The following is a 23417-nucleotide window of genomic DNA, read 5'->3' as shown; positions in this document are numbered from 1 at the left end:
TTACCTGTTTGTTCATTTCTTTTATCCTCAGTCACGATCACAGAACGGACAGCCGAAAATGCGACGAAGAAGAATTGATTCGAGGTGCGAAAATATACAACTGTCTGACAATACCGCGAGAAAGAAAAGGGAAGAAAATGACCGTCTAATGTATTTATAATATGCATGTTCGCGAGGCATCACGTGTATATATATGCGAAAAATCCAATCAATCGCGCTAGGGAGGAAAGGAGTAGGTAATATTTGATGACGTGTAACGTTGCTGGTACGTAGATACGTCTTGTATAATGTAAATTTATGAAACCCTTATACCTAGAGAGAGAGAGAGAGAGAGAGAGAGAGAGAGAGAGAGAGAGAGAGAGAGAGAGAGAGAGAGAGAGAGAGAGAGAGAGAGAGAGAGAGAGGGAGAGAGAGAGAAAGGGAGAGAGTCTGCAGGTTGCACGGGATATTTTAGCACGGAATTATAAATGACATTTAAAATATTTAAGGCGGATCTGGTCGACGAGAGTGAGGATATCAGTTCTACGGATGGTAAATATACATCTTCGGTGTAAGGAAAAGGGAAGAAAAAAATGAAAAAAAAAAAAAGAAATGAAAAAGAAGAAAGGTAGAAAACTGGAGGTTAAAAAACCAAAAAAGGAAGGGAAAAAGGGAGACTCTGTAAGTGGGCGTGGGCAAGTGAAGCGGTTGAGATTGATAGCCGGTGGAATGGTGAACCAACTTACGCCTGACGAAAGACGTCAAGTGTGTTTTTCCCGATAAAATTACCAAATTCCCGCATTTCAACGCTACGGAATATCTCCGAGTGAAGATATAAAATTCGCGTGTAGGTATGCATACCTGTAAAGATATAACATCACGCTTTGCATGAGAAGCGAAGAGTCTGCAGTGCACGTTGAAACGTATCGATAAATCCATTGTTAAAAATGAAGCGTATTGGAAGGAAGGAGAGACTAAATAAAAATGAAGCTGAATTTAAAAAGAAACGAACCACTCGAAAGCGAAGAAACTCGACCTTGCAGATTCATTTTATTTCTCCCGCAGAAAATGAAACGCGTGTAGTTACTCGCTCTTTCGTGTTTTGTTGATTTCTCACAAGAAATGATCTATAAAGCATCTGTGTTACGGAGAAAGAAATGAGAAGGTGACGAAGAAAGGTAATTGTGAGGTGTGGTCCAGGTGTAAAAAAACAAAAAAGAGAACCTCGTTAAACGAAAACTGCTTGAGCGGCGATTATGTTGATGCCGATATTACGTTATGGCTTTTGCAGCCTGCTGCCTCCGAGATTAGGTCTTCAATTAGATCGCAATTGTTGGCCAACTCCGCATGGCAGCTAATTAGGGTTTGGGGTATACCTATAGGTATGAAAATGGACGATGTAGGGCGCGGCGAGCATGAGCGTTTTGATCGTGATCATCGTGAGCGTGCAGAAAAGTAGGTAGCGCGGTTATGCGGAAGAGGAAGAAGAAGAAGAAAAAATAAGGGAGAAATTTTTCCCGGCTTGTTCTTGAAAGTTGATTACGTGATTGATGTTATCTACCGAGTCGTGCGAGTGGGTACATGTAAGTTATGTATATATATTGCTGCAGCCTGGGCATTGAGGAAAAATAGGAGAAACTTATTCCATTTAAATAGGGATTTCAAAACTAAATTTATTCCGGTAACCCAAGGATAGCGGTTTTACGACGATCGGGTGATCTATGCCTCTCGGAAATCTGCCGCCGTCGCGTTTCTTATGGACAAAGTTCATCTCTGCATATACGATAGATAAGTTTTACACACAATTGTAGATACGATTTACGGAAATTGAGATTTCTAGTGTTTTGCTGAATTTTCAAATTCAAAGGCATAACCCCGACGGATCGATAAATATATGCCAGCTGTTATCGGGCGTAGCGTGACGTATTAACGTTGAAAAGTTTCGTCCTTTGCACGCGAGACAATTGGAGAAAATAAAATTCTGAGTGCAGGGTGAAAATTCCCTCTAAGTAAACGATACAACCGAGCTGGGTGGATAATTTAGACCCGTTTCCGTACGCCGCGCCGGTGGAAATTCAGGGGTTGAAAATTTACGGACGATATTTGATGTGCGCCGCGTGTTTAGACTTTATTAGTTACAGTGCTGCAGAGCCGGTTGCACGGAACAAGGCGTTTATCGGCGCCAATTTTGAAAATCGCACATTTACTCAGCGAGTTTCGCGACAATAATGCAGAAAAGTCAACGTCGCGGGTTAACGCAATATCGCGTTATACGACGTAATAAAAACTCAGTTGCAGTTATAGAGGCAGAGTCGAGTTTATTCCCTAATAGTGCGGTAACCCGATAGTGAGAAACCCCAGGGCACGCGATACGTTATCACTATTTGCGATATCGAACACGTCGCGAATTTTTTCCCTCGGTTTTTCTTCGATTTTTTTTACTTACGGTTTCGTCTGATTGGAAACGTTTAATACGCGGGGTACTTCACTAGTGAGAATTTACCGAGAGCGTTTCACGTGGGCGTATGAAGCGATCAGCCGTAGTAATGAGCGGTGGTGCTCCGGTTGTTTAATTGAGCGAATGTAGAACGCGGCGCAAAATGAACGAGACAGTTTACGGAGAAATTCAGAACGTAACGCAGTTGGGGATTACCCGGAATCTCTGCTTCAAACGATACACACCAACGCAAGGTGCATGCATAAATAATACACGTTAGGTAGGGTAATTAGATCGTCTTAACGAGTAATGGGCAATTAGTGAATTCGCAACCCTACGCACACACAAGTAATATCGCACGATATACACGCAGCATAATATGCAATACGCGCGTTTCAAGTTTAACGGCCTTTCAAATGACAAACCTGGTTTAACGTACGGGTAATGCGAAATGATGGATTGCCGTTGAACTTTGGCGCCCTGTGGGAACTATTTTTCATCAATTTCATTTACAATTCTTACAGCTAATCTAAGCTCTGTATTAACACCTAACGTATCTTCGATCTCATGTCCCGTATCCGTACATCGGCCCTTCTGCATAAGCCCTTTCCATATCCTCAGAGTTTCGTCTTATCCGTCTACCGATTGGTTCCAGGTCTGCGTAGCATTTAGGAAATACACGATCTATCGCCGCTGTGGCTTCTTCCTTGGTTACGTTTCTTGCCGCCATCACCGAAGTCATCGCCTTGATCTTGACACATTCCTGAAAGAGGAATCATTTTGTCGAGTTCGAAACTAAGCCGAGTTTACGATGAAAATACTTATTCTCTTGAAATGTATGTATGTACAGCAATGTTCATCAATGGGTTCTCAGTGGTTCACTACTTTTTTGAAATCAAAACAGGGTCGAGGTTTTTTTAAGCAAAGTTTACGTGACACTGACTAGCAATGCAAAAAAAGAAAGAAAGAAAGATTGTTTCAGTTTTGATTTTAAAAATAATAACCCACTGAAAACCCATTAATGAACATAACTGTACAACGATTTGCAACACATACTCCGTGGGTTTGGCGTATGTTGAATGGTGAGGCGGAGCCTTCGAACCAAGCACTCATAAAACTACAATGCGTGAGGTTTGCCGCTCTAATTTCCGTGCAGGCAAGGTGATCCAGGTTTTTGAAGTCTAGGTCATTTACACACCAGTCGAACATGTGTATCATCTCATGAGACATAACTCCGCCGACTTGATTTTCCGTTGGTGCTGTGTTTTGGCATACAACTATCTGAAATTAAACGTTCTTTTGTTATAATATTAGGAAACAAATTATTATAAGTTGCCCGTTACTTGCGCAACTTTGCAATGATTAATTAGGGGAACCAAATTTCATTGACTTTTCTTAACACATTGCATACCTGATTTGTTAATGGATCGTATCCTCCGGTTACAGCGTGATCACACACTTCGCAAGAAATGTGTCTTCTGATATCGAAGGGGCTGAAAATTTTTACAGTGAGAATCATAAGGATGTCAATGAACTTCTCTTAGCACGGTTAAAGAAAAAGCAGCTTGTTATGTTTGATATCATGAAACAAACTGAGAATTTACTCGCCAATTATATAATCAATTGCGACTTTAAATATTATGTGATAAAACGTAGAATGTAACAGTTTGCAAGTTACCATCCATTGCTTTTGAGGCTAGCCATCATTAGTTTGATCACGGGATCTGAAAAATTACATAACAACCTGAACGATTGATACATTTTGAGAAATAAAATATCCTCATGTATGGTAACAGATTGATCAACGTTAGATTTTTAGTCTGTGTACCATTTCTATCGGCTTAAAATGTGCGTTGAAAGTAAAGAAGCAGGAGAACTTGTGAGGGTTGCATCATACGCTACAGATATGTGTATATACGTACGCTTAACGATGCAGGAGTAAACATTTCGTTCGCATTTTATTTTATCGAGCTCTTCCCTCCCTTCTAATCCCATAATTCGACGAGTCCATGTAGGCTTGTACTTCGCCCCTTTTCTTTCAGGGTACAAATCGTAGCCCCAATTGTCGTTATTTGGTGAGGAATTGCTTTGCGTTGACTGGCTGAACTCAGGTTCTTTGGCCGATGTCGACGAGTCGTTGACTGAAGTCATTATCGAATAAATTGAGATCGGGTAGAAATCGAATGCCCCAAACAATTTCTATACTTATTCATCCAACCGGTCATTAATTCTCAACATGAATTTAAACCGGCGCCAGTCAACTTGTCGTCTCTAACCCTTAAACCAACCAACTTTGTAGGTTATGAGTGCTCATGTGCTACGAACAGCCATAGGCGCAATATAAAAATATGAAATACGCACTCCAAGAGAAAACTCGATTCATAACCGAATGACGCTATTGGTCGGGTTCAGCGGAAAAACCAATGACGAATCACGCCCTCATGTTCCGTGATTTCATTGGAATCACGTATCTAGATATTTTTGAGTTTATGGTCTTTAGAGTATTTCCCGAATTCGGATTACGTCAAACCTGTGTTTATTGAGTTTGTGTATTCGACGAATTTAACAACGTTCGTACATTCTAATTTTTAATATTTTTGATCGTATAAGAATTTCGACGGATGTTTTAAGGTAAAATCTGGTTACTTACACTCAATGTGTAGCAGTGTGTCAATTTTTTTTAAGGTTATGGGCCAGTCGTAAATTGAATTTTAGCGTTCCTAGGTTCAATATCATGCCTGTACACTCATAATTTCATGATTTATTGACAAATGAAATCATATCTTTCATTGATACAGTTGTTTCGCAGCTACTTGGTATTCGGATCATATTGAGAGAGCAACGATGGCGCATTACAAGGGAGCGGCCAGCGAGGCTGGTCGAGCGATGCAGCTAATGAAGAAGCGAGAGATTGCACAACAGGAGATAGAATTGCGGAAAAAAAAGATAGAAGATGATCTGAAGATCGATAACATAGAGAATAAATTTGCCACTCATTACGACGCCGTAGAGCAGCAATTAAAAACCTCAACAATCGGTCTGGTGACATTGAACGAGATGAAGGCTAAACAGGAGAATATAGTGAAAGAACGCGAGAGAAAATTGGCACAAAAAGAAAGGGAGAAGGAGCAGGAAAAGGAGCGAGCACTGGCAGCTAAGCAGGCGGAAAAGAATAAGCAGAAAAGGCAAATTCAGGCTTTGTCGTTTGACCTGAACGAGGACGAAGATGGAGAAGAGGGATCCGGGGCTGAGTCTGACGCTAAATCTGAGACGTCGGTCGCCTCAAATCAGTCCAAGGGTATTGACGATAAATCGGCAATGCCTCTGCCTAAGAAGATTAAGAAAAATCCTGACGTTGACACGAGTTTTTTGCCGGACAGAGAAAGGGAAGAGGAGGAAAACAGACTGAGAGAAGAACTGCGCCAGGAATGGGCAACCAAACAAAATGTGCTCAAGGAAGAGGAGATCGAAATTACTTTCAGCTATTGGGATGGTTCTGGGCACAGAAGGAGCGTTGTAATGAAGAAAGGTAGAGGTCTTTGATCGCTGTTATGTACTTTTGATTCTAAGAAATTTGCCCAAATCATCTTATCAGTTATTATAAATTTATGCATGATTTTGTCACCAAGAAACTTGACTATTCCCATACTAATTAGCATTAGTTTACACTGTATGCAGGTAACTCGATTTATCAGCTGCTTCAACGATGCCTAGAAGTTTTGAGAAGAGAATTTAGCGAGTTAAAGACAGTCATGGCTGACCAGCTGATGTACGTCAAAGAAGATTTGATTTTACCCCACCATTACACATTCTACGATTTTATAGTGACTAAGGTAATCGCATCATTATATTCTTTTCCTTCAAATCACGCGAAACTTTTGTAAAAAAGCATATAAATTGTTTCACTCTACAGGCTAGAGGGAAAAGTGGTCCTCTGTTCACATTCGACGTTCATGACGACGTTAGAATGATGCACGACGCCTCAGTTGAGACGGAAGAATCTCACGCTGGAAAAGTTTTATTGAGGTGATCGGACAATCTGCGTTTTTTTTTTTAATATATCGAAGTTTCTAATGCTGTGTATATTATTGTATCGTATTAAATTTCTTTTCAGATCATGGTATGAGAGAAATAAGCACATTTTCCCAGCCAGCAGATGGGAACCGTACGATCCGACGAAAAGTTACGACAAATATACAGTTTCAGATAAAAATAAAAAGAAAGACAAAGTCTGAGGGTCAGACGGACAATGAGCGAGCGATATTGTCCAGTTAGATAAATTGAACACCATCATCACTACTGACTGAAACTTACCAAGGTTATGAAAACTTGAGCGATTTTTGTAGCCGTGAACATAACGGAAAAGTTATTTAATAAATAAACAACCAATTCGAGCTACAACGAAGCTGTATAAACGTAATTTATCACGAATAATGAATTTTACAATCAATCGCTTAAATAAACGTTCCGAATTTCTATAATTATCATTTACAACACCAAACGCACAAAAGTTCCGTCGTAAAATCAGTCACATAACTTGGTTTTATTTAAATCAACATAAATCGTTCAAATTCCCGACAGCTTCAAGTCGCATTCTCGTTCTCCTCGTCTTTGATGTTTAGTTCCTCAACGTCGTCGGTCGGATGTTTAAACCGGAAGAGCGGCATCGTCGCTCTGGCTTCCTTGACCAATTCGCTAATCGCCGTCCTCGATATTGTCGCAGATTCGCTGAGGTTTGCCGAAGAAATGGAATTTTCCGGAAGCACGTCGGTCCCGGAATTTGCGAATTCGGTAGAAAACCGGGAAACGGAATTGAGAGAACTGCCGGATTCTCGCTCGGCGTAAAACTCGTCGATCAAGCGTCGTATTTCACATTCGGATATCGGATGTATTATCTATTGTTGAGAAGCAGGAATATTCGGTTTAGAATTTCACGCAATTATAGTTGTACGATTAATTTTCCTCGGTGTAATTACTCAGCGCAAAAGTTTCATCGAGTTACGGATTATACCTGAGTACCAGACTCGGCCAAAGTTCGGAGCGAATTGAGGACGGCTTGTTCCTTTACAACGAGTATTTCATCCCGCGTATAAGCTCGCTGATCTTCCTCGGATTTCCGGTACGATTCGGAGTTAATATTCTTCCAAAAAAAAACGACAATACATACAAATGAAATTGACGAATCTAATTATCGTTGATAATTATGGGTGAAAACGGAACATACCGCGATTTTCTCGGTCAAATTTTTCAGAAGCTCATCCGCCTCCCTGTCTATAGTGTAAGGCGTGAAAGATGCGGTTGTGGAAAAACTGGCAGAAGTGCTTCTCTGATCCTCCTCTTCGTCCGAGCCTTCGACAAGTTCTTCAAGTCGTTTTTTTTCCTCGTCTGTTAAGGCGAGACTTCCCATGGCCCTCGAAGCCAACTGACGATAATGTCGCATCAGGTTTAGTGAGATCATCGGGCTTTCGATATTACGAAATTATAATAAGAAGAAGATAAGAGAAATTTGGCCCTGCAAGCTCACTTCTTTATTTCTTTCGATAAAATCCTCCCTTCGTTTCTCGATGCTTTTCAATTTTTCCTCGAGTTTATCCCTCTTCGATTTCCGTGATTCTTCTTCATCCCCGGAAGATGCAAGATCCTCCAAGTTATCCTCCAGTTCCGGTTGATAAATTGGTCGAACCGTGACACCGTCGATTTCTTCGCTTTCTTCATTATTCAAGGAATCGAAAATGCGTTAAACAGTTACAACGAATGAACTGTACAATAATTCATCGACTGCAATTACGCAGTAAATAATTGTCTTTCTCTTCAGTACCAGATATCTGCATAATTTTTTGACTCGTAAAATATTAAATTCGTACCTTGCTGTTGTTCCATATCCGTAGAATTAATAAGTTTGAAAAAATCCTTCGAATTTTCAGCAAGTTTTCCAGTTTCCGGTGCTCTGAGATTTTGAAGCTTTCGTAATTTCTTGCGATTTAAAAGCTGTTCCCGAAAAGTTTCCTCGGCAGCTTTCTATATTGTTTACATTACTTAAATTACAAACTTGTCCTTTTTTCTTTTACTCTCTTTAGAAATTACAAGAGATCAGGTCCTGCGACAAGTGTTTGATATCTGTCACAGTTAAATCATTAAGTTCCGCCGGTTGCCAGGAGTTACAAACACACATGTATAATAACTGTAGCATCAAACCCGGGATCAATAAAAGAAAAAAGACACATACTGTATGTTCACACACGCGTTATACGCATAAACGCAGGTATACTACGTATAGCGAATTGTACGCATTGATTATATACCTTGACTTTTGCATTAAGTTCATCGATGCAGCCGTCGAGCCGACCGATATTGAAAATTTCCTTTTCAATCGCCGATTCGTTTCTCACGGCGTTCGACCACCGGGAAAGGTCGTCATCGCTAAACAAGGAAATGTCCCAGTTCCCGACACAGTAAAACTGACTTTCGCTCTTAGCCGTTTTCGAATCACCGTCAGTCTCGCGTTTCGCCGCCGAATCCAAGGACTCCTTCAGCTCCGAAACAGTCTCCAGGATGCCGCGGTATTCGATCTGCAATTCCCGCAACTCGGCGACCGAATCTTCTAGTATCAAACACCGCGTATAGAGTTTTTCACAGTCCCAACTTGCATTGGAAAACACGGTAGAAAAGATCGGAGCTACGAGTCGAACTCGTGAGACAGAGTTATTCGAGTCGATTGAAATTTTGAAAAACCCTATTTCGCGCCCATCGTATTTTCAACCGCAACGTTTGGCAGGACGATGCTACCTCGCTTTGGTCTCCACGATATTTCCTCCTCGTCCTCCTCTTCGTCCCGAATCGCATCCTCGTTCATGACTCGATCCGTTTCCGGTAAGGACGAGTCTTTATCCTCGGAGGAAGTCGTCGACTCGAAAGCGACGATCTCCGTTTCCTCGCCGATCCTCACTTTCGACGGAATTGCAGCCCTCGATGAACGCGAAGGACTAGAATGACCCCATCGAGATCGGGAATTTCCTCGAGCATTTCCTCCACACCTTCGTACTTCCGTGTCCGAGACTGCCGTCCGCTGATCGTCCTCGTCGTCGCTGCTTCCTTCCGTATAAAGCTCTTCTCCGGATATCCAGTGCTCCTCTTCGTCCTGGTGAAATCGAAAAAAAAAAACAAAAAAAAAAGCTAGGAATAACTGGTTCCGTTTGTTTTTCATATTTTCTCCTCCTCGAGGTTATCATTATTATTCAAAATATTAATAATATTCGAAGAAATCAAAGATTATTACACGTATACTGCTGTTTTAATGAAAGCGATGAAGCTTACATCAGCGTTATATTTATCTTATACCCTTTAGTGGTATTTCTGTATCAATGTTCACATATTTGCCCTTTGGATGATCACCCTCCACTAGGGTTGATAATTATATCATATCGCATGTACGCGCGAATGTTGTTAATTTTCCAGAAACAATTGTGGAAAAACCGATTGTGAAATTGACTCGATTATCCGTGGGTGAAAACATTTTTCGTGTGTTTTCGAATCGTTTCGTAAAGAGAAGAAAATTCGCGAAATTTTTTTCTTTTTTTTCTCACGTTATACGTCATAAGTTCATCCTCTGAAAGTAGCGATTATGACCCTTCCTCACCTCTCTTTTGAGTCTTTCGATCTGAATCTGCGTCACAGCCGAAGACGGGCAGAACCGATGTCTTATCGAGCTGGGGCTTTCCTGCAGAGAGTCGTTGGACATGTCGTAGGTATTTACCTGTAAGATAACACAGATGTACGAAAATTATGTAACGTCGTTGAGTAAAACGATGGGCGGGGATATGTCTGTAATACAGGCCAAGTGTATTATATACACTTTGCTATTATTACGTAGAATACACGATACGTAAACCGAAGTGGCCTGTACGTGTAACGCGGAGTTACGTGGACGTAGTTATAATGGATCAGATCGCGAATTATAATAACAGCAAAAGGAGTATGAGGTAAAAGAATGAAAATGACGGAGAAAAAAATTTTTTTTTTGAAAAACAACACAAACGTTTCAAAAAAGCAAAATATAATATCCATCACGTTCATTCTCGAGGTTTGCAAATTCTCGCAATTTTCAGTACATTATTATGTACATATGTATGTCTGTTTTTGTATACAATATACTTATTATTATCCACGTCATATGCATATTTCAACCTTGGTCGCTATTGCCAAATGTCATACTTTAATTTTAGCATTATATGTATACCTAGCGCTCGAAAGTAGCTCGGAAAATTTCAATTCGTTATATCAACGAATTCAGTCGGATTACAGATATCGTGAGTAATTTATATCGTATAATAATATATATTATATACGCGGTTACGGTGGTCCTTGGAGATACAGACGTCTATTTCTCACCGCATGAAATTTTTAACCGTAATTAATTGAATACATACAGACAGGAATATATGATTATGTTGGTAAAACCGGTATAATTGTATAATTATACTTTTAATTATAGTAGTCCACGCGCGTGGAAGAAAACCAACGTATTGCCGATTCGCTATTAGCAACGCGTTGTTTGACGAAGAAAACACAAAAAACAACCAATTGGAGTCACTTGGTTGAACAAATACAGCGAACGCGCTTCTGAAATCTTACCGTACGATATTATATCGTATACATGTATGTATGTATATACATATACACACACACACACACACACATGGATGCACGCGTGCATTACAAGTGTTACCGATGCGTCACGTTAAATCTGTATGCAATTACGCGTCGCGTTTCTTTCTCTATAATAAAAAATATACAAACAAGAAATCTGATGAAAACCGCAGCACGATAGAAAAAACAACTAACGAAACAAAGGAAATTTGTGCACACAATAAAAAGATTATACACATATAGAATCGTATTAATATGTATAAAACACGTGATGATATAAGTAGTTATGTATAACATAAAATAAATCTTCTGTACAGATCGTAAAGATTTTCAACGTATATAATAAACAAAGAAAAATGGGAAATTTATTTATTTTTTCTTCCTTTTATGAATAATCTTTTAATCTGCAGAACAAGGAAACGAGGAAGAATCAACTCACCAGCTTATCCTCATCAGAGTGTAGATATATTTTAATTACGTATAAGAAGGGAACGAAAAAAATGTGTTTCAAAAGTTTCTCCGCGTTCCAGACAAGACGTCAGAGCCTCCGTCCCCAGCCGAGGAATCGCGGTGAATAAGAATACTATATGTATAGTATAAATAAAACAGCTAGCGCACTGGAAGATGAGACAGCGACACTGCGTTTGCGATGGTGTTTGTGGATCATCCACTTCGTCGTCTCCGCACACGTGGCGCGGGAAGAATTTTACAGCTCGGTCACTTTTCCGGCCTGAATTATACCGCGCGCCGTGCTTGCAGGCGATCACATGAGGCTTTTACACATCGTCGTTGCAATATATGCGAAGAATCCTACTTAACGACTGGTCCTTTGATTCTACGAGAAACCTACTTACCGACTGATCTTTTGATTCTGCGCGAAACGCTTGATATCCATTTACGTATGTGCGTACATGCGCACATGCGCATACGTATAATGATGCGTAAAATAAATGTGTCCTTTGCGCACGTACGGTGGACTCTTCGTAACTTCCTGCCTTCGGGGCGGAGCTTTTCCGCAACGCGAAGCGAAGTAACGCGGAGTCCTCTATAGATCCACCTTTTGTCGATCATGCAATGTCTAATTTGTTGGGTTTTTTTTTTTTCTGGTGCACAATTACACGGTTGTTCAATTACTCATAACTAGCGTTGGTAATTTAACGACTGCCTGTTTATGTACCAAAGTTTAAACGAAGTTTATCAGATTTATTTAAACTCAGCATTACGTTGTTATTTACGTACGCATGAATATAATTTTTTTTTTTTTTCAAGATTTCAAGGTACACATTTGCCGCATTGGTAATAAGCGACAGTACATGTAGCTTTAATTAGATTAAACACGTATAACTGTACTTTGTCACGGAAAAAGTTGTGCATGTATATTTAATGGCTGCTAATCTGGATATTTCAATCGTTTGTATAAGTAAATACGATGATTTCAAACGGATAGTCGCGGACCGGAATTCCGTTTTCAACAAATTTTTGTAACGAGAGTGGAATGAAACTGAATATAAAAAATTGCTGATATTTACAGAGACAGAGATTTGACTGACTTGGGGTCCATGTAGGTGATGTTTTCGGGAAAATGATCCATGATAATAAATTTTTTCTCGTTTGGCTGATTGAGAGTGTCTAAAAAACCGAACCAGTAGATTACCAGCCCAGGTCCGAATCTGTTCCAGTAACTTAGAAATTGTTCTTTTATGTACTTTTTGTGGACATCCTCGTTTCCAAAGAGGGCCTTAGATTCTATCCAATTTATCACAAAACCGTTCACTGCCACTGGCACTTCTAGCTTGATGTCAGGTGTTTTATCATAACCACGTAAGCGGAGGTGATCCTCGTTGAGGAAGGCAATGTTACGCTCTGATACGTAGTTCTGTAACTTCACTTCGTACTCTTGTCCTATGGAACTGAAAATAAATATCAACAGTTTCGTGAAGATTTTTTGTAAGTTCTTTTTCTTAATATTCAGAAGGAAAGCCGTCGACTCACTGCTTGACTGCATCTGAAATGGGACCGTACTGATCGTCGTAGATGATGCACTGAAAATGTAAAGAGAAATACTAGCGTATAAATTTATAAATTTAGACTGCATTGGGAATTAGTTGCTGAATTTGGGGACAAGATAACGATATTACCAAGTAAATTTCATAAGCAAGATCTTTGTCTTCGATGAGCGTTGTGTCTCGCAAGAGTTTGGTGATTTCGGATCTAGAAGCTGAAAAGCAGTGGAAACAGTGTAAAATTAACAGACGAAAACCGAACTTATGTTTCTGTGAATTTTTGAGGAAAATATTTCATACTGGTTAGCTTGTTTTGTTCGCAATGATTTTCCAATATAATCCTGGCAAGCAGCGCTGGGGACAATCCAGTCTCTTCTGACATTCGAACTAAGACTCCGATCGACTCTCCGTTACTTATGGCCTCGGTATATCTTTGGATTCAATAAATTGATGTAAATCACATGTCGCAGAGGGTTGATTGTCGAATTTCATAAACAGGAATTTGATGTTTGGGCTATATGTTCTGATGCTCACCTTTCATAATATTCAGTGCCTTGACTGCACAGTTTAGCGTGACTAAATTTCATTCGCCGTCTTATTTCAAGAGCCAAAATACTGCTCAGAGTATCTGGAGGGATGCTGGAAAATATATAACAATGTGATACGGTGGTTGGAAAAAAAGAATAAGGCTAAGATCGTACTTACTGTGGGAACGTCTCTCTCAACATCTTATCACAATCTTTCGACATACCCTTAAACTGTTTGATACTCGTCATTATGTTTTCGTAAATTTCTTGCTTCATTTTTAATATCAATTTAAGTTCAGCACGTAGATACTTGTCAATTGTTTATGATACAGCCACCATGACACAACAGACTCACGGAGCGTTACGCCGTCGATCAAACGGTTTATTAGACGTCCCTTAAGAAAACTACAAAAAGTGTAGCGATAGAAAAAATCTATATTATCGACTGAGGGTGCGTTTCGAAATTTGTTAGTTCCGAGGTTGGCAACATTGTTTATATCTCTGCTAATTATAAGACATTTGGCTACCTGTGCGCTTTTTTTTACCGACTTGCGGTACTATTAATCTGGCAACCCTGTAACGATACACAAGGCTGGCTGACATGTTTTTGTTTGGTTACGAGGTAATTGTGATGTGAGAAATTTGACTAGTCGAACGAGATTAAGGCAATTCGTAAAGAAAGTAAAGACTTCACAATTGCAAGTAACTATAGATTGTCTGCTCATACTAAACATTAGACACCGTTTCTTTGAAGATGTATTCTTAAAAAAAAAATTACATCTAACCTTTGAGTGTTAAAAATCAAGATTGTCTGAAGTTCATAGCTCACATAACCTGTTGCTCCTCTTTTAAACCGTTTACACCTCACACTACCTCATAAGTGAATCAAGTGTAACACTACGATGTGACAATTATGAGTGGCCAAATGAAAGTCAAGTCGCTTTCGCTTAGTCGGCGAACCCAGACTCCACCGGCCAAGGAAGGTTTGTATCGATCACCTTTTACGCAATCAATAATGCCTCCATTGGTTGTGGTTCCGCCATTGCTCAATTCGTATCAAATTTATCTTAATCATCCACAATCAGATTGTTGAAAACCCGACTGACCAGTTTCGCACGTATTAAAATTGTACAGACAAATTTCAAGTAAAATCCCAAAGAGAGAACAATGCTCATCATATTGTGTGGTAAATGAAAGTCAGAATTTTTCAGTATTAACCGAGACTATTATAAAATGCGATAGATATGTTTTTACTAGTAATAAAGTAAGCTAACTAGTGAAAGTCAATAACTGTGTATCGAAACCGATTTTAATCACCTCTGGTATTGGTCGAGGCATTTATCTTGCCCTATGTTTCCTTCGATTTACATTATTGATTTATATTCTATAATGAATGATGCTTTTGGTTTTATTTTTTGTAATTCAATTGGGAAAGAGTCTAGAATTTTATTAAAATATGAATATTTTAGTTATTAAATATGATAGCGTTATAAATACCAAATATGCATACTCGATTAATTGTGTCTTGGGGAGAATTTTCCCATTTGTTTTCAACAAATAAATAATTATGAATAAAACTTATCCTCATTTTGTTTCGACAGAGGGTGGAAAGCTGGTAATCACAGAAACGGAAAAGGCGCAGGTGTCGAATCTGGACAGCATGCTAAGTTCTCCGATCTCCCATTCGTCGCATCTCTGCTCAACACCGATCAGAAACAATGTCGAACTCAAGCTCAGGGATGAATCACCGGATCAATATCTGCACTATAGTCCGACATCATCATTGTACCCCTGCACACAGGAAAGCGGCAGTGAAATAGCCTGGGATTGGCACAGCACTTCGAACGGGCATTACAATTCGTCTAGTACGGATACAGCTGGAGGAAAGGGTAACACGATGAATAACAACACGCCGAAGCGAACACAGCTGTTGCCGAAGCAGAAACGTACAGCGAAATCAAACTCTCCCCTGTTGAATATTCCTCCCAAGAGAAAGCTCATGCTAATGAACGTCGCTGAGAGCATTGGAAAGTTTGCCGCAGAGCTCAAAGCTGTTGCCGATAACATAAAGATGGAACAACAAAGTACAGAGAGTCGCGAAGCAGGATCAGCAGCAGGTGCGGAAGCCTCTAAGGAGGTCAATATATTCGACATGAAGACGCAGGTCGTCAGGCGAGAGGATGATGTGGATATTCATGAAGCGTCAACGTTCGACTTCAATATCTTGGTCGAAAAGTCTCCTGGATGTAACAACGACGCCAAGACGTGCGGTTCTAGTCTAGACGACATGTTCGATGAATCTCTTGACGAGTGCATGGTGCAGTGCAGTCAGGAAGTCGAGGACAAGCTAAAGCAGATATCGGAGGTGTCTAAGAAGATGGATAAGCCTGCGACTGTGACTTGTGCGAGTAATAGCGGAAGGTCAAATACTGATTTGAACGCTAAACGAAGCTTGGTGAACGCTGCGGGTAGACGGCATAACTTTGAAACGAGGGACGGAGTAAATACGAAGACTGTGAAAAGGTGCGATGTGACGATGCTGGGAAACGATATTCCAGCCTCCCAAATCCCAGACGATTCTTTCGACGATTGCTTGGCTCTTTGTCTGGACGATGACGACGAATTACTGAGCCAGTACGTGAACAACACCAAAGTGAAGATTTCGAATAACTCGACGAATGCAAACTCTGCGAAAATGAGTACGATCGATTCGTCTTCAAAGACGGTAGTTTCGAATAAATGGATAACGACGAACCTGGATAAGGCAAATCCAAGACCGACGACCAGTGGGACGAACCAGCCAATGGAAACTAGTTCAAATTTCAAACGAAAACAACAGTGTATGATGAGCTCCGAGGGTGGGATTACTCACCAAAGCCGAAAATTCTTCAAGACCAAAAGTTTGTCTGATTCAATTTGCGAAAATACAAGCGTAGGAACTGATTCACCTTCAAAGACAGCAGTTTCGATTACTTTGACAACGAGGAATCTGGATGAGGCAAATCCGATGCCGACGACCAGTTGGACGAACCAACCGATGGAAACTAGTTCGAATTTCAAACGAAAACAACAGTGTATGACGGGCTCCGAGAGTGCGACGGCTTATGAAAATCGAAAATTCTTCAAGTCCAAAAGTTTGTCCGATTCAAATTGCGGAAATGCAAGCGCAGATATGGCGGGAAATTCGAAATCGAACCTAAATCCGAACATGGGGGGAATATGCAATGTTCAACCCGTATCAAAGTCTTCGTCGAATCATAATTTAAATGCGCAAAGAAGGAACGACGCGTGTTCCACTCCTAATGTGAACAATCCCGGTTCGGCTGATAGTCAGGTATCTTATTCCTACCGGAGATACAGCAATAATATCAACGGCGTTTCAAACGGATCTGTAGGGAATTCCGATCCTTACGCAGTTCCTACGTTACCTCCCGACAGGCAAGGCTGTACGGGAAGTCGGAACGCAGCTGTGTCTAATTATCGGTTGGCGCATTGCACGCCTGAAGAAATCGAGAGAAAACGGACTGAAGCTAGAATGAAACTGGAATCGAGATTAAGGAAACAAGGGGTCACGGGAAAACCAGATATTGGTCCAGTTGGTAAGAGACCAGCCGTAAAGAGATAGAAAACATAACTGACGCCTAGAATTGTTATTTGTTTCTGTATTTATGTTTTTTCGAATATAGTTTTTCGTATTGTTGAATACGTTTATAAATGTTTTCTTCATCGTCTACTCCTCGTATCTCGCTCAGTAAACTTTTTTTAACGGAAGTGCAGTGGCAAAAATCGTTGCTCAAGAACGACAGGTTTCAACGAATGGAATTTTTTTCGTCATTCTGGGGTTCCTAATTGTAATAATAATCATAATTTCATAACGTCGAATTGTTAATTTAAATATATCCAAAGTGTTATTACTGATCATTCAAAGGAAAAAAGTAAACCAGTGTATATACATGATATATTTTTCTATTTCCGTGATCAACACATTTCATATATTTGAAATGTCACAATAAATATTATTCCGAAATTGACAATTTATTTTCTTATTCAAAAATCCCATTTCCATTTTTTTCCCTCTCGTTATTATCATTACTACTGTTATTTTATCGACTTGACGCTAATATCTGGCAATAACAATAATTAATCACGTCATAGCGGAAGCCAAAGCCTCGCGGGGATCAAACGGATCTGCAAGAAATTCTGATCTCCGTGCAGTTTCTTTTTCGAAACCTCTGCAGAGGGTAAAAGAATTGTACACTCCCCAAGAAGTTGAAAGAAAACGTGAGGAAGCTAAAATCAGACTGAATGTTAACAGATTAAAGGCGCAAGCGAACTCTAAAAAATCAACAATTGGATAATTCAGTTCTAGTTGAATTCATTTCACGTTTCTTCGCATAACTCATCTTCCAAAAAAATATGTGCATCCCAATTTTATCCGCTGAAATATATCCGCACACGTTTATTATTGTGTAATAAATATCTGGTGATCGATTTATCTAATTGTCTTTAATATCGTACGTTATATAATTAATTCATCAGAATATCTCGAACCACGGGGTGATTCAATTTTTCAGACAATCACGATTTTGGTGTCTCGAAGCAAATTATTTTCATTTACAGGAATTTGTCGCGAGACGTATACTTTTTTTTTCTTCTTACTTTCTTTTTTGTTTCCGTAAAATACAGAGCGATAAATTTGTCGCTCTCTCGTTCCTTCTCTTTTTTTCATCGTCGTTTCTCGGCCTTGATCGTTCGCTCTCATACAATATCGTTTTTATAACGAGAAATCTCCAATCACAACCGGGATCGTAAATATAAAAACCTAACGACTGTCAGAGAAAGGGTAAGTATTAGCAATCTCGAGGCATCGTCCGTCCCCTCGTAAGATTTTATGTCTACAAAAGCTCGCCGTTTCGTAAGGATCGTTAATTTTCTCCGTCATATCTCGCATCTACTTGAGCTTGCGATAATAACCTCAAGATTCTATTCAGGCTATCCGACGTGTCTTAACTGTTTGAAAAAACTTGAAACCCCACTTTGAATTCCAACTTGAATTAAGCTCGTTTAGAATCAATTTAAAAGTAATCTCACTTCTAAACTGTACCGTACTTTTTTACTCTTTATCTTTAAATCGATTTCATCGAATCCCTGCTATTTTTTCTTCCGTCAAAATTCGACCCCGATCTTCCCTACGGATTTTTTTCTTTATTGTTATAGATTGTTGGGCTGTTACTCAAGGTATGTCAACCGCTCGCACGATTTTCGATATCAAATACAGTTACATTATTATAGGCACGAGCTTTTCACGCGCCACTCAACGTCGCGCAATATAAAAATTACGACCCCAGCTTCGCCGGGCTGGATCGCAACTTTTAATGGTATCACTGCAGGTAAGAGGCGAAACGAACTCCGATATAACAACATGTAACGATACGCTGTATAAATGTACCAAATAATGTTGTGTACGTTTCGCAAGATTGATTCAATTGATTCCCTTTTATCCTTAGGATTAGAGGAAAATTACGCTGAAATTAAGCTTTGAAATTGAACGTAATAAAATTGTTTAAATTATCTGAAATGTAGATGAGCTATTTGGAAGAATAATTCAGCGGGCCGTCGTCGATTTTCTAAGCGACGTAATTACTTTTTACAAACGAGTTTTGTCGATTTTTCCTTGAAAAGCAGAGTTAAACTAAAAATATTGAATTTTTCACAAAAAAAAAAAAAAAAAAAACCAATAATTTTCGAAGTTTAATCCGATTTTTATACAACTATCCCGAACGATTATAAAATGTCCCGATTTACTCGACAGCTTCGGCGAGTCTCATTAATATAGGGTAAGTATTTCGGAGAAAATTGCCACGTTTTCCACCAGCTGGTATATTTGAGGGAGAAAATTGTCCACTGTGCAGGGACGCTGTTGAACGCGAGATAGACAATTAACCCAGGTTGTCCTACGATTACAATATGCAAATGTAATTGTAGTAATTAACTATCACCGTTGAGAAAATAGGAGAGATATACATAGATACAAGGAGGGTTAAAATTTTCCGACAATATTGCGAAAAGCTCATTCTCGCGTATAAATTTTAAGAAACTCGTTTCAAAGTAAGTTAAATAGTAGAAGAGTGAAGAAAGCAAAGTAAAAGAAAGAAAAAAAAAAAAAAAATCGAATGGTAAGCTTGCGGAAGGCGCTAGGAGGGAGAAAAATCGCTGCAAGCTCTCTCGTCGCTGATAATATTTCGTTGCAAGCGTAATAAACGCGGAAGGCTGCGATGCCAGGGGGTTGATGGAAATTAATTAGCCTGATGAACTTGTGGCGTGCGGAAGAGAAATGGCGCGACGATGAGGAGTTCGTTACATTATATGTCGGTTAAGTGGCTGTTAGGTGTAAATACCGGGCAAGTAGTTACCTCAGTCTTTATGCCTGACTGCAGAGGGAATCCGAAGAGGTTGAAATAAATTGTTCGAATTCGTTTGTGTGTGTTTTTAAAAAAAAAAATTTCTCTCTTCTTTTTCCCCCTTCTTATTACTTATTTACACTAAGCTTTTTACGTCCGGTAAAAAAGCCGCGGAGGCGACTCGTTTGTGTTTATTCAGATCTTAGCTAGATCAATATCAAGTCTCTTTACTTTTCTCTCATCTCTTCCCACTCACTGACACTGAATTATACGAGGAATTATTATTAAAAGTATCAAAGTCTTTCTTTCCTGCTTTGATAAATTGCCTGAATTATATTTCATAAATAGTTATAACCACAGAGAGTATAATAAAGTAAATTTACTATTTAATTAATGAATGCAATGTCTCATTCCTCAAATATTACTCAACGCGTCATGTCTCACATCGAAATATTAACGCTTCTGTAAATTCTTTTACATAATGCGTTTCATGTCAAACGCGTTTTTTCACGCTTGCTTTCCGTACATAAAGTATTCGTTTCTATGACCGAAGCGTCGGTCTGCGAATGCGCATGCGCGTAGGAGTTAAAATTGCTCTTTTCTGTACTCAGCGCATGCGCTGTCGTAAAAAAATCTAACATCACACGACCCCTAACCTCAATTTCGTATTTCGTGAAAAAACGCGTGACATACTCTTGTTGTATAAAAAATCGCCTCTATCTCTCTCTCTCTCTCTCTCTCGCTCTCTCTTCCTTTCTCGGCGAAGGACGTATAACGAGATCTCGGGAAGACGACTATTTTAAGGAAATTGGGTAATCTTTTTCCCCTTGACGACGTCACGTACCTTAGTCTACTCCAGGGGCTTCCGGCGAATGACGTGTCACCTTTACCAATCGACTAACATTACGTTACATTAAATATACATGTATAGAGACGCAAGTCTTTCACTTTTTTCCGGCAGTATAATAAGATCGCTAACCAAGTCCAGCTTCGTCGATTACTTTTTGGCTTTATGAATAATTGCTCCTCAGACGTTCACATCATTTAATTCGTTATTCGCATTCATTTATTATAATCTATTCTTGTTTCTATATATAACATATACACACACCTAGAATATCGTTAAAAAATAATAAATAAATATATGTTTGGAGTAAAGATTAACTCCAAAATTTTAACAGGTATTAGATAAATCGTGCTTCTCAAACCTGTTGATGATACAAACCACGGACAAACAGTATTATAGATGGAAATTATTAATGATAATGAAGAAAGTTTTACCGCTGCAGTACGCGCGGAGTTTCGCAATGCGAAATCCTGTCACGCATATATTGTAGCGACGCTCCGATCCCTCTTCCTTTTATAAATTTATGCAACATTCGCGGGAGCTGTAAAGTACGTGAGTTGTCTATCGAAATGGTCCCTAATTCTTTATCGGATCGGAGGAAAGCGCGTCGACTGAATATTGGATTACATAAAATTCCGCGAACGAGATGCGAATTCCAAAGGTGCATTGACAGATGCAGTCGTCAAGTTTTGAGAAACAGAGAAAAGTTTCATTTGTTAAAGTTACTAGAAAAATTATATGAAAATGGGTATCCTTACAAAATAAAAGTTGTAACTTTCTTGGAATTAAAAGAAAATTACTTACAAGTAAGTTCGGCTTAATTAATAAATTTTTTTTCATAGAAACAACGTCGTATTACCGAAAAACGGTATAAATAAAATAAAATGGAATAAAACTGTAAAAAAAAAAAAAAAAAAAAAATGCGGCAACTTGTTGTAAATGTTATAATTTTAAATTACATCTACAAAACTAATTTTCGTTCTTTGGCTATGTTGAAAACCAAAAGTATTTAAGTATAATAACAGCGACTACAGAAATTTCTCTTAATGTGCGGTCTCAATAATTCCTTAATTATACTCAAGTCAAAGCCCCGAATTAAACTTGAGCTGCGAAACATTGTTCGCCTACTAAATTCTCCTAGTATATAAATTATGGGGGTTGCAACGGCAAGTAGGTAACTTGATTTAGGGAGAATTCACCGCCATTAATTTCGGGGCCTAGACTCCGTGGTTTCACCCCGAATTGAACCGAGATGTTTATCTTCGATTTCAAAATGTACGGCAAGCAGAGCTGTACTTGTGTTAACAGAAATTTGAAGCCAATTATTTAGTTGAAAAATAATGATCTTTTATGAAATTTCATAGTTTTAAAATAGATTTAAAAAAAAAAAAGAAAAAAAAAGAACGACAGTCTAATTTCACCGACGTTACGGTTGCAAAAAGTATTCCGTTTAATCGTTTAATGTCTATCGATAGAAACGGAGAAGAGGAGAAAAGGGGAAAGAAAAATAACAACAAAACAAATCAAGATAATAAAGCACGTGAGAAAAGTTGAGAGACGTTTTCAACCTAATATTTGAGGAATGATTAATGATAATTCTTAGGTTTAAGCCCTTGGTACTTATCTTATTTCTCACGAATCTTAACTTCGGAACGGAATCGTTCGTTTAATGTTCAAAAGAAATCGCGAAGACAGAGAAGGGAGAAAAAAAATGAACCGCTGCACGTAACATTCGTGAAAAATGAGATGATGAGAAGTGAGGAGTAAAATAGGGAAGAAGAGGACGAAAGGAATAAAACATTGAAAAATGGTTTATTCACAAAAGTGATAATACTTTGCAGCTCTGGGGGATGAAATATCGCCGAGGAAGAATCGTTTGTTTGTTTGTTTGTTTGTTTTCCGTTTTGTTTGAAGAGAATAAAAATTCGAGCCAAGAATTAAATTCCTATTATTTATTATTCTCTGTTTTCTTTTCCGTTATTTTTCCATCTCTGCTTAATTTCCCCGTATTTATGGAACACAATGAATGAAACAAAGGTGAGCTTTCGTCATTTTGTTGATTGTAACTTATACATGTCAGCAAGTCTTTTGCGAGTTTTTATTATTATATTGTGTACAAATACGATATAAACTGATGAAAATTAAGGGTATAAGCAATATAATCTGCATATTTGTTACACGGTATAAGCACGTTCCTAATTTTATCACCGGATCTTTACCGCAGATGTTTGTTTTCGCCTTTGGTACAGACACAAGATTCGCGCACGAGGTTTCACCGCGCGTGGGATTCGCCGATGACGTTAAAGTTACGAACCGGGAATAACAAAAGGTTGCATTACAATAGAGAAACAGCCACGCCGAATGTTAAATTCTCCGTAACGGAAGTGAGAGAGAGAGAGAGCCTTGGAAAATTTTCGGCAAAGGTCAATTCAGCTTTTATACGATGAGAACAAACCGAGGGAGATTAAAACATGACAATCGTTGTGATATTACTTTCTGTTATACACTCTGAGAGCTCGGCATCTGGGGAGCAAACAGAGGGATGAAAACTTGGGGATCGCATCCCGAGTTAATGAC

At 39.1% G+C, this 23417-nt stretch overlaps 5 protein-coding genes across 16 annotated transcripts in view; 2 read left to right on the top strand and 3 right to left on the bottom strand.

Moving 5' to 3' along the window:
- Positions 1-2881: 2881 nt before the first annotated feature.
- LOC124217899 (mitochondrial inner membrane protease ATP23 homolog) lies at positions 2882-4753 on the bottom strand. Its single transcript, XM_046624062.2, has 5 exons — positions 4339-4753; positions 4095-4140; positions 3828-3909; positions 3473-3697; positions 2882-3179 (listed from the first exon to the last, which is right to left on the bottom strand). Exons 1-5 carry the CDS (start codon positions 4565-4567, stop codon positions 2982-2984), a joined length of 780 nt encoding a protein of 259 aa, XP_046480018.1. The 5' UTR covers positions 4568-4753; the 3' UTR covers positions 2882-2981.
- Positions 4535-23417, bottom strand: part of LOC124217898 (CDAN1-interacting nuclease 1) — a 49681-nt gene continuing 30798 nt past the window's right edge. The window contains exons 1-10 of one of the 10 annotated variants that reach the window (XM_069134930.1): positions 13771-13980; positions 13600-13704; positions 13366-13496; positions 13201-13280; positions 13055-13125; positions 11502-12972; positions 10053-10169; positions 7641-9554; positions 7428-7556; positions 6772-7311 (exon numbers count right to left, since the gene is read on the bottom strand). In XM_069134930.1, coding sequence (XP_068991031.1) covers positions 12588-12972; positions 13055-13125; positions 13201-13280; positions 13366-13496; positions 13600-13704; positions 13771-13868 — 870 coding nt within the window. In that variant the 5' untranslated portion in view covers positions 13869-13980 and the 3' untranslated portion in view covers positions 6772-7311; positions 7428-7556; positions 7641-9554; positions 10053-10169; positions 11502-12587. Of the gene's footprint in view, positions 4558-6771; positions 9555-9999; positions 10170-11501; positions 12973-13054; positions 13126-13200; positions 13281-13365; positions 13497-13599; positions 13705-13770; positions 13981-23417 lie in introns of those variants that run through there. The other 9 variants (XM_069134929.1, XM_069134926.1, XM_069134928.1 and 6 more) reach the window with 9 other exon arrangements.
- LOC124217897 (protein FAM50 homolog) lies at positions 4893-9058 on the top strand. 2 transcript variants are annotated; one of them, XM_046624057.2, is made up of 5 exons: positions 4893-5047; positions 5226-5945; positions 6095-6249; positions 6330-6442; positions 6531-9058. In XM_046624057.2, the coding sequence occupies exons 2-5, from the start codon at positions 5261-5263 to the stop codon at positions 6649-6651; spliced, it is 1074 nt and encodes a 357-aa protein (XP_046480013.1). In that variant the 5' UTR covers positions 4893-5047; positions 5226-5260; the 3' UTR covers positions 6652-9058. The 2 variants fall into 2 exon arrangements, with proteins under 2 accessions (XP_046480013.1, XP_046480012.1); XM_046624056.2 differs by having other exon boundaries at positions 5215-5945.
- On the bottom strand, positions 7000-10154 carry LOC138190750 (fibrous sheath-interacting protein 1). Its single transcript, XM_069135005.1, has 8 exons — positions 10053-10154; positions 9203-9554; positions 8719-9017; positions 8281-8434; positions 7941-8125; positions 7641-7838; positions 7428-7556; positions 7000-7311 (listed from the first exon to the last, which is right to left on the bottom strand). The coding sequence occupies exons 1-8, from the start codon at positions 10152-10154 to the stop codon at positions 7000-7002; spliced, it is 1731 nt and encodes a 576-aa protein (XP_068991106.1).
- On the top strand, positions 14156-17626 carry LOC124217894 (serine-rich adhesin for platelets). 2 transcript variants are annotated; one of them, XM_046624053.2, is made up of 2 exons: positions 14156-14575; positions 15194-17626. In XM_046624053.2, the coding sequence occupies exons 1-2, from the start codon at positions 14506-14508 to the stop codon at positions 17215-17217; spliced, it is 2094 nt and encodes a 697-aa protein (XP_046480009.1). In that variant the 5' UTR covers positions 14156-14505; the 3' UTR covers positions 17218-17626. The 2 variants fall into 2 exon arrangements, with proteins under 2 accessions (XP_046480009.1, XP_046480010.1); XM_046624054.2 differs by lacking the exon at positions 14156-14575 and adding an exon at positions 14678-14778.

Source organism: Neodiprion pinetum, chromosome 4, assembly GCF_021155775.2.
Source record: "Neodiprion pinetum isolate iyNeoPine1 chromosome 4, iyNeoPine1.2, whole genome shotgun sequence".
Classification (NCBI taxonomy): Eukaryota; Metazoa; Arthropoda; class Insecta; order Hymenoptera; family Diprionidae; genus Neodiprion; species Neodiprion pinetum.
This window is presented reverse-complemented; position numbering and strand designations above follow the sequence as displayed.

What these genes read in the sequence shown, in the direction of transcription:
- LOC124217899 (XM_046624062.2), bottom strand. Translation starts at nt 4,567, where the DNA reads ATGACTTCAGTCAACGACTCGTCGACATCGGCCAAAGAACCTGAGTTC. An exon ending in ACGATCCATTAACAAATCAG is followed by an intron (nt 3,698 to 3,827) that starts GTATGCAATGTG and finishes GTTTAATTTCAG; the next exon opens with ATAGTTGTATGCCAAAACAC. An exon ending in ACATACGCCAAACCCACGGA is followed by an intron (nt 3,180 to 3,472) that starts GTATGTGTTGCA and finishes TTCCTCTTTCAG; the next exon opens with GAATGTGTCAAGATCAAGGC.
- LOC124217897 (XM_046624057.2), top strand. Translation starts at nt 5,261, where the DNA reads ATGGCGCATTACAAGGGAGCGGCCAGCGAGGCTGGTCGAGCGATGCAG. An exon ending in GAGCGTTGTAATGAAGAAAG is followed by an intron (nt 5,946 to 6,094) that starts GTAGAGGTCTTT and finishes CACTGTATGCAG; the next exon opens with GTAACTCGATTTATCAGCTG. An exon ending in GCTGGAAAAGTTTTATTGAG is followed by an intron (nt 6,443 to 6,530) that starts GTGATCGGACAA and finishes ATTTCTTTTCAG; the next exon opens with ATCATGGTATGAGAGAAATA.
- LOC138190750 (XM_069135005.1), bottom strand. Translation starts at nt 10,154, where the DNA reads ATGTCCAACGACTCTCTGCAGGAAAGCCCCAGCTCGATAAGACATCGG. An exon ending in ATCGTGGAGACCAAAGCGAG is followed by an intron (nt 9,018 to 9,202) that starts GTAGCATCGTCC and finishes GTTTGATACTAG; the next exon opens with AAGATTCGGTCGCCGAGTTG. An exon ending in GGATATGGAACAACAGCAAG is followed by an intron (nt 8,126 to 8,280) that starts GTACGAATTTAA and finishes TGAATAATGAAG; the next exon opens with AAAGCGAAGAAATCGACGGT.
- LOC124217894 (XM_046624053.2), top strand. Translation starts at nt 14,506, where the DNA reads ATGAGTGGCCAAATGAAAGTCAAGTCGCTTTCGCTTAGTCGGCGAACC. An exon ending in GACTCCACCGGCCAAGGAAG is followed by an intron (nt 14,576 to 15,193) that starts GTTTGTATCGAT and finishes TTGTTTCGACAG; the next exon opens with AGGGTGGAAAGCTGGTAATC.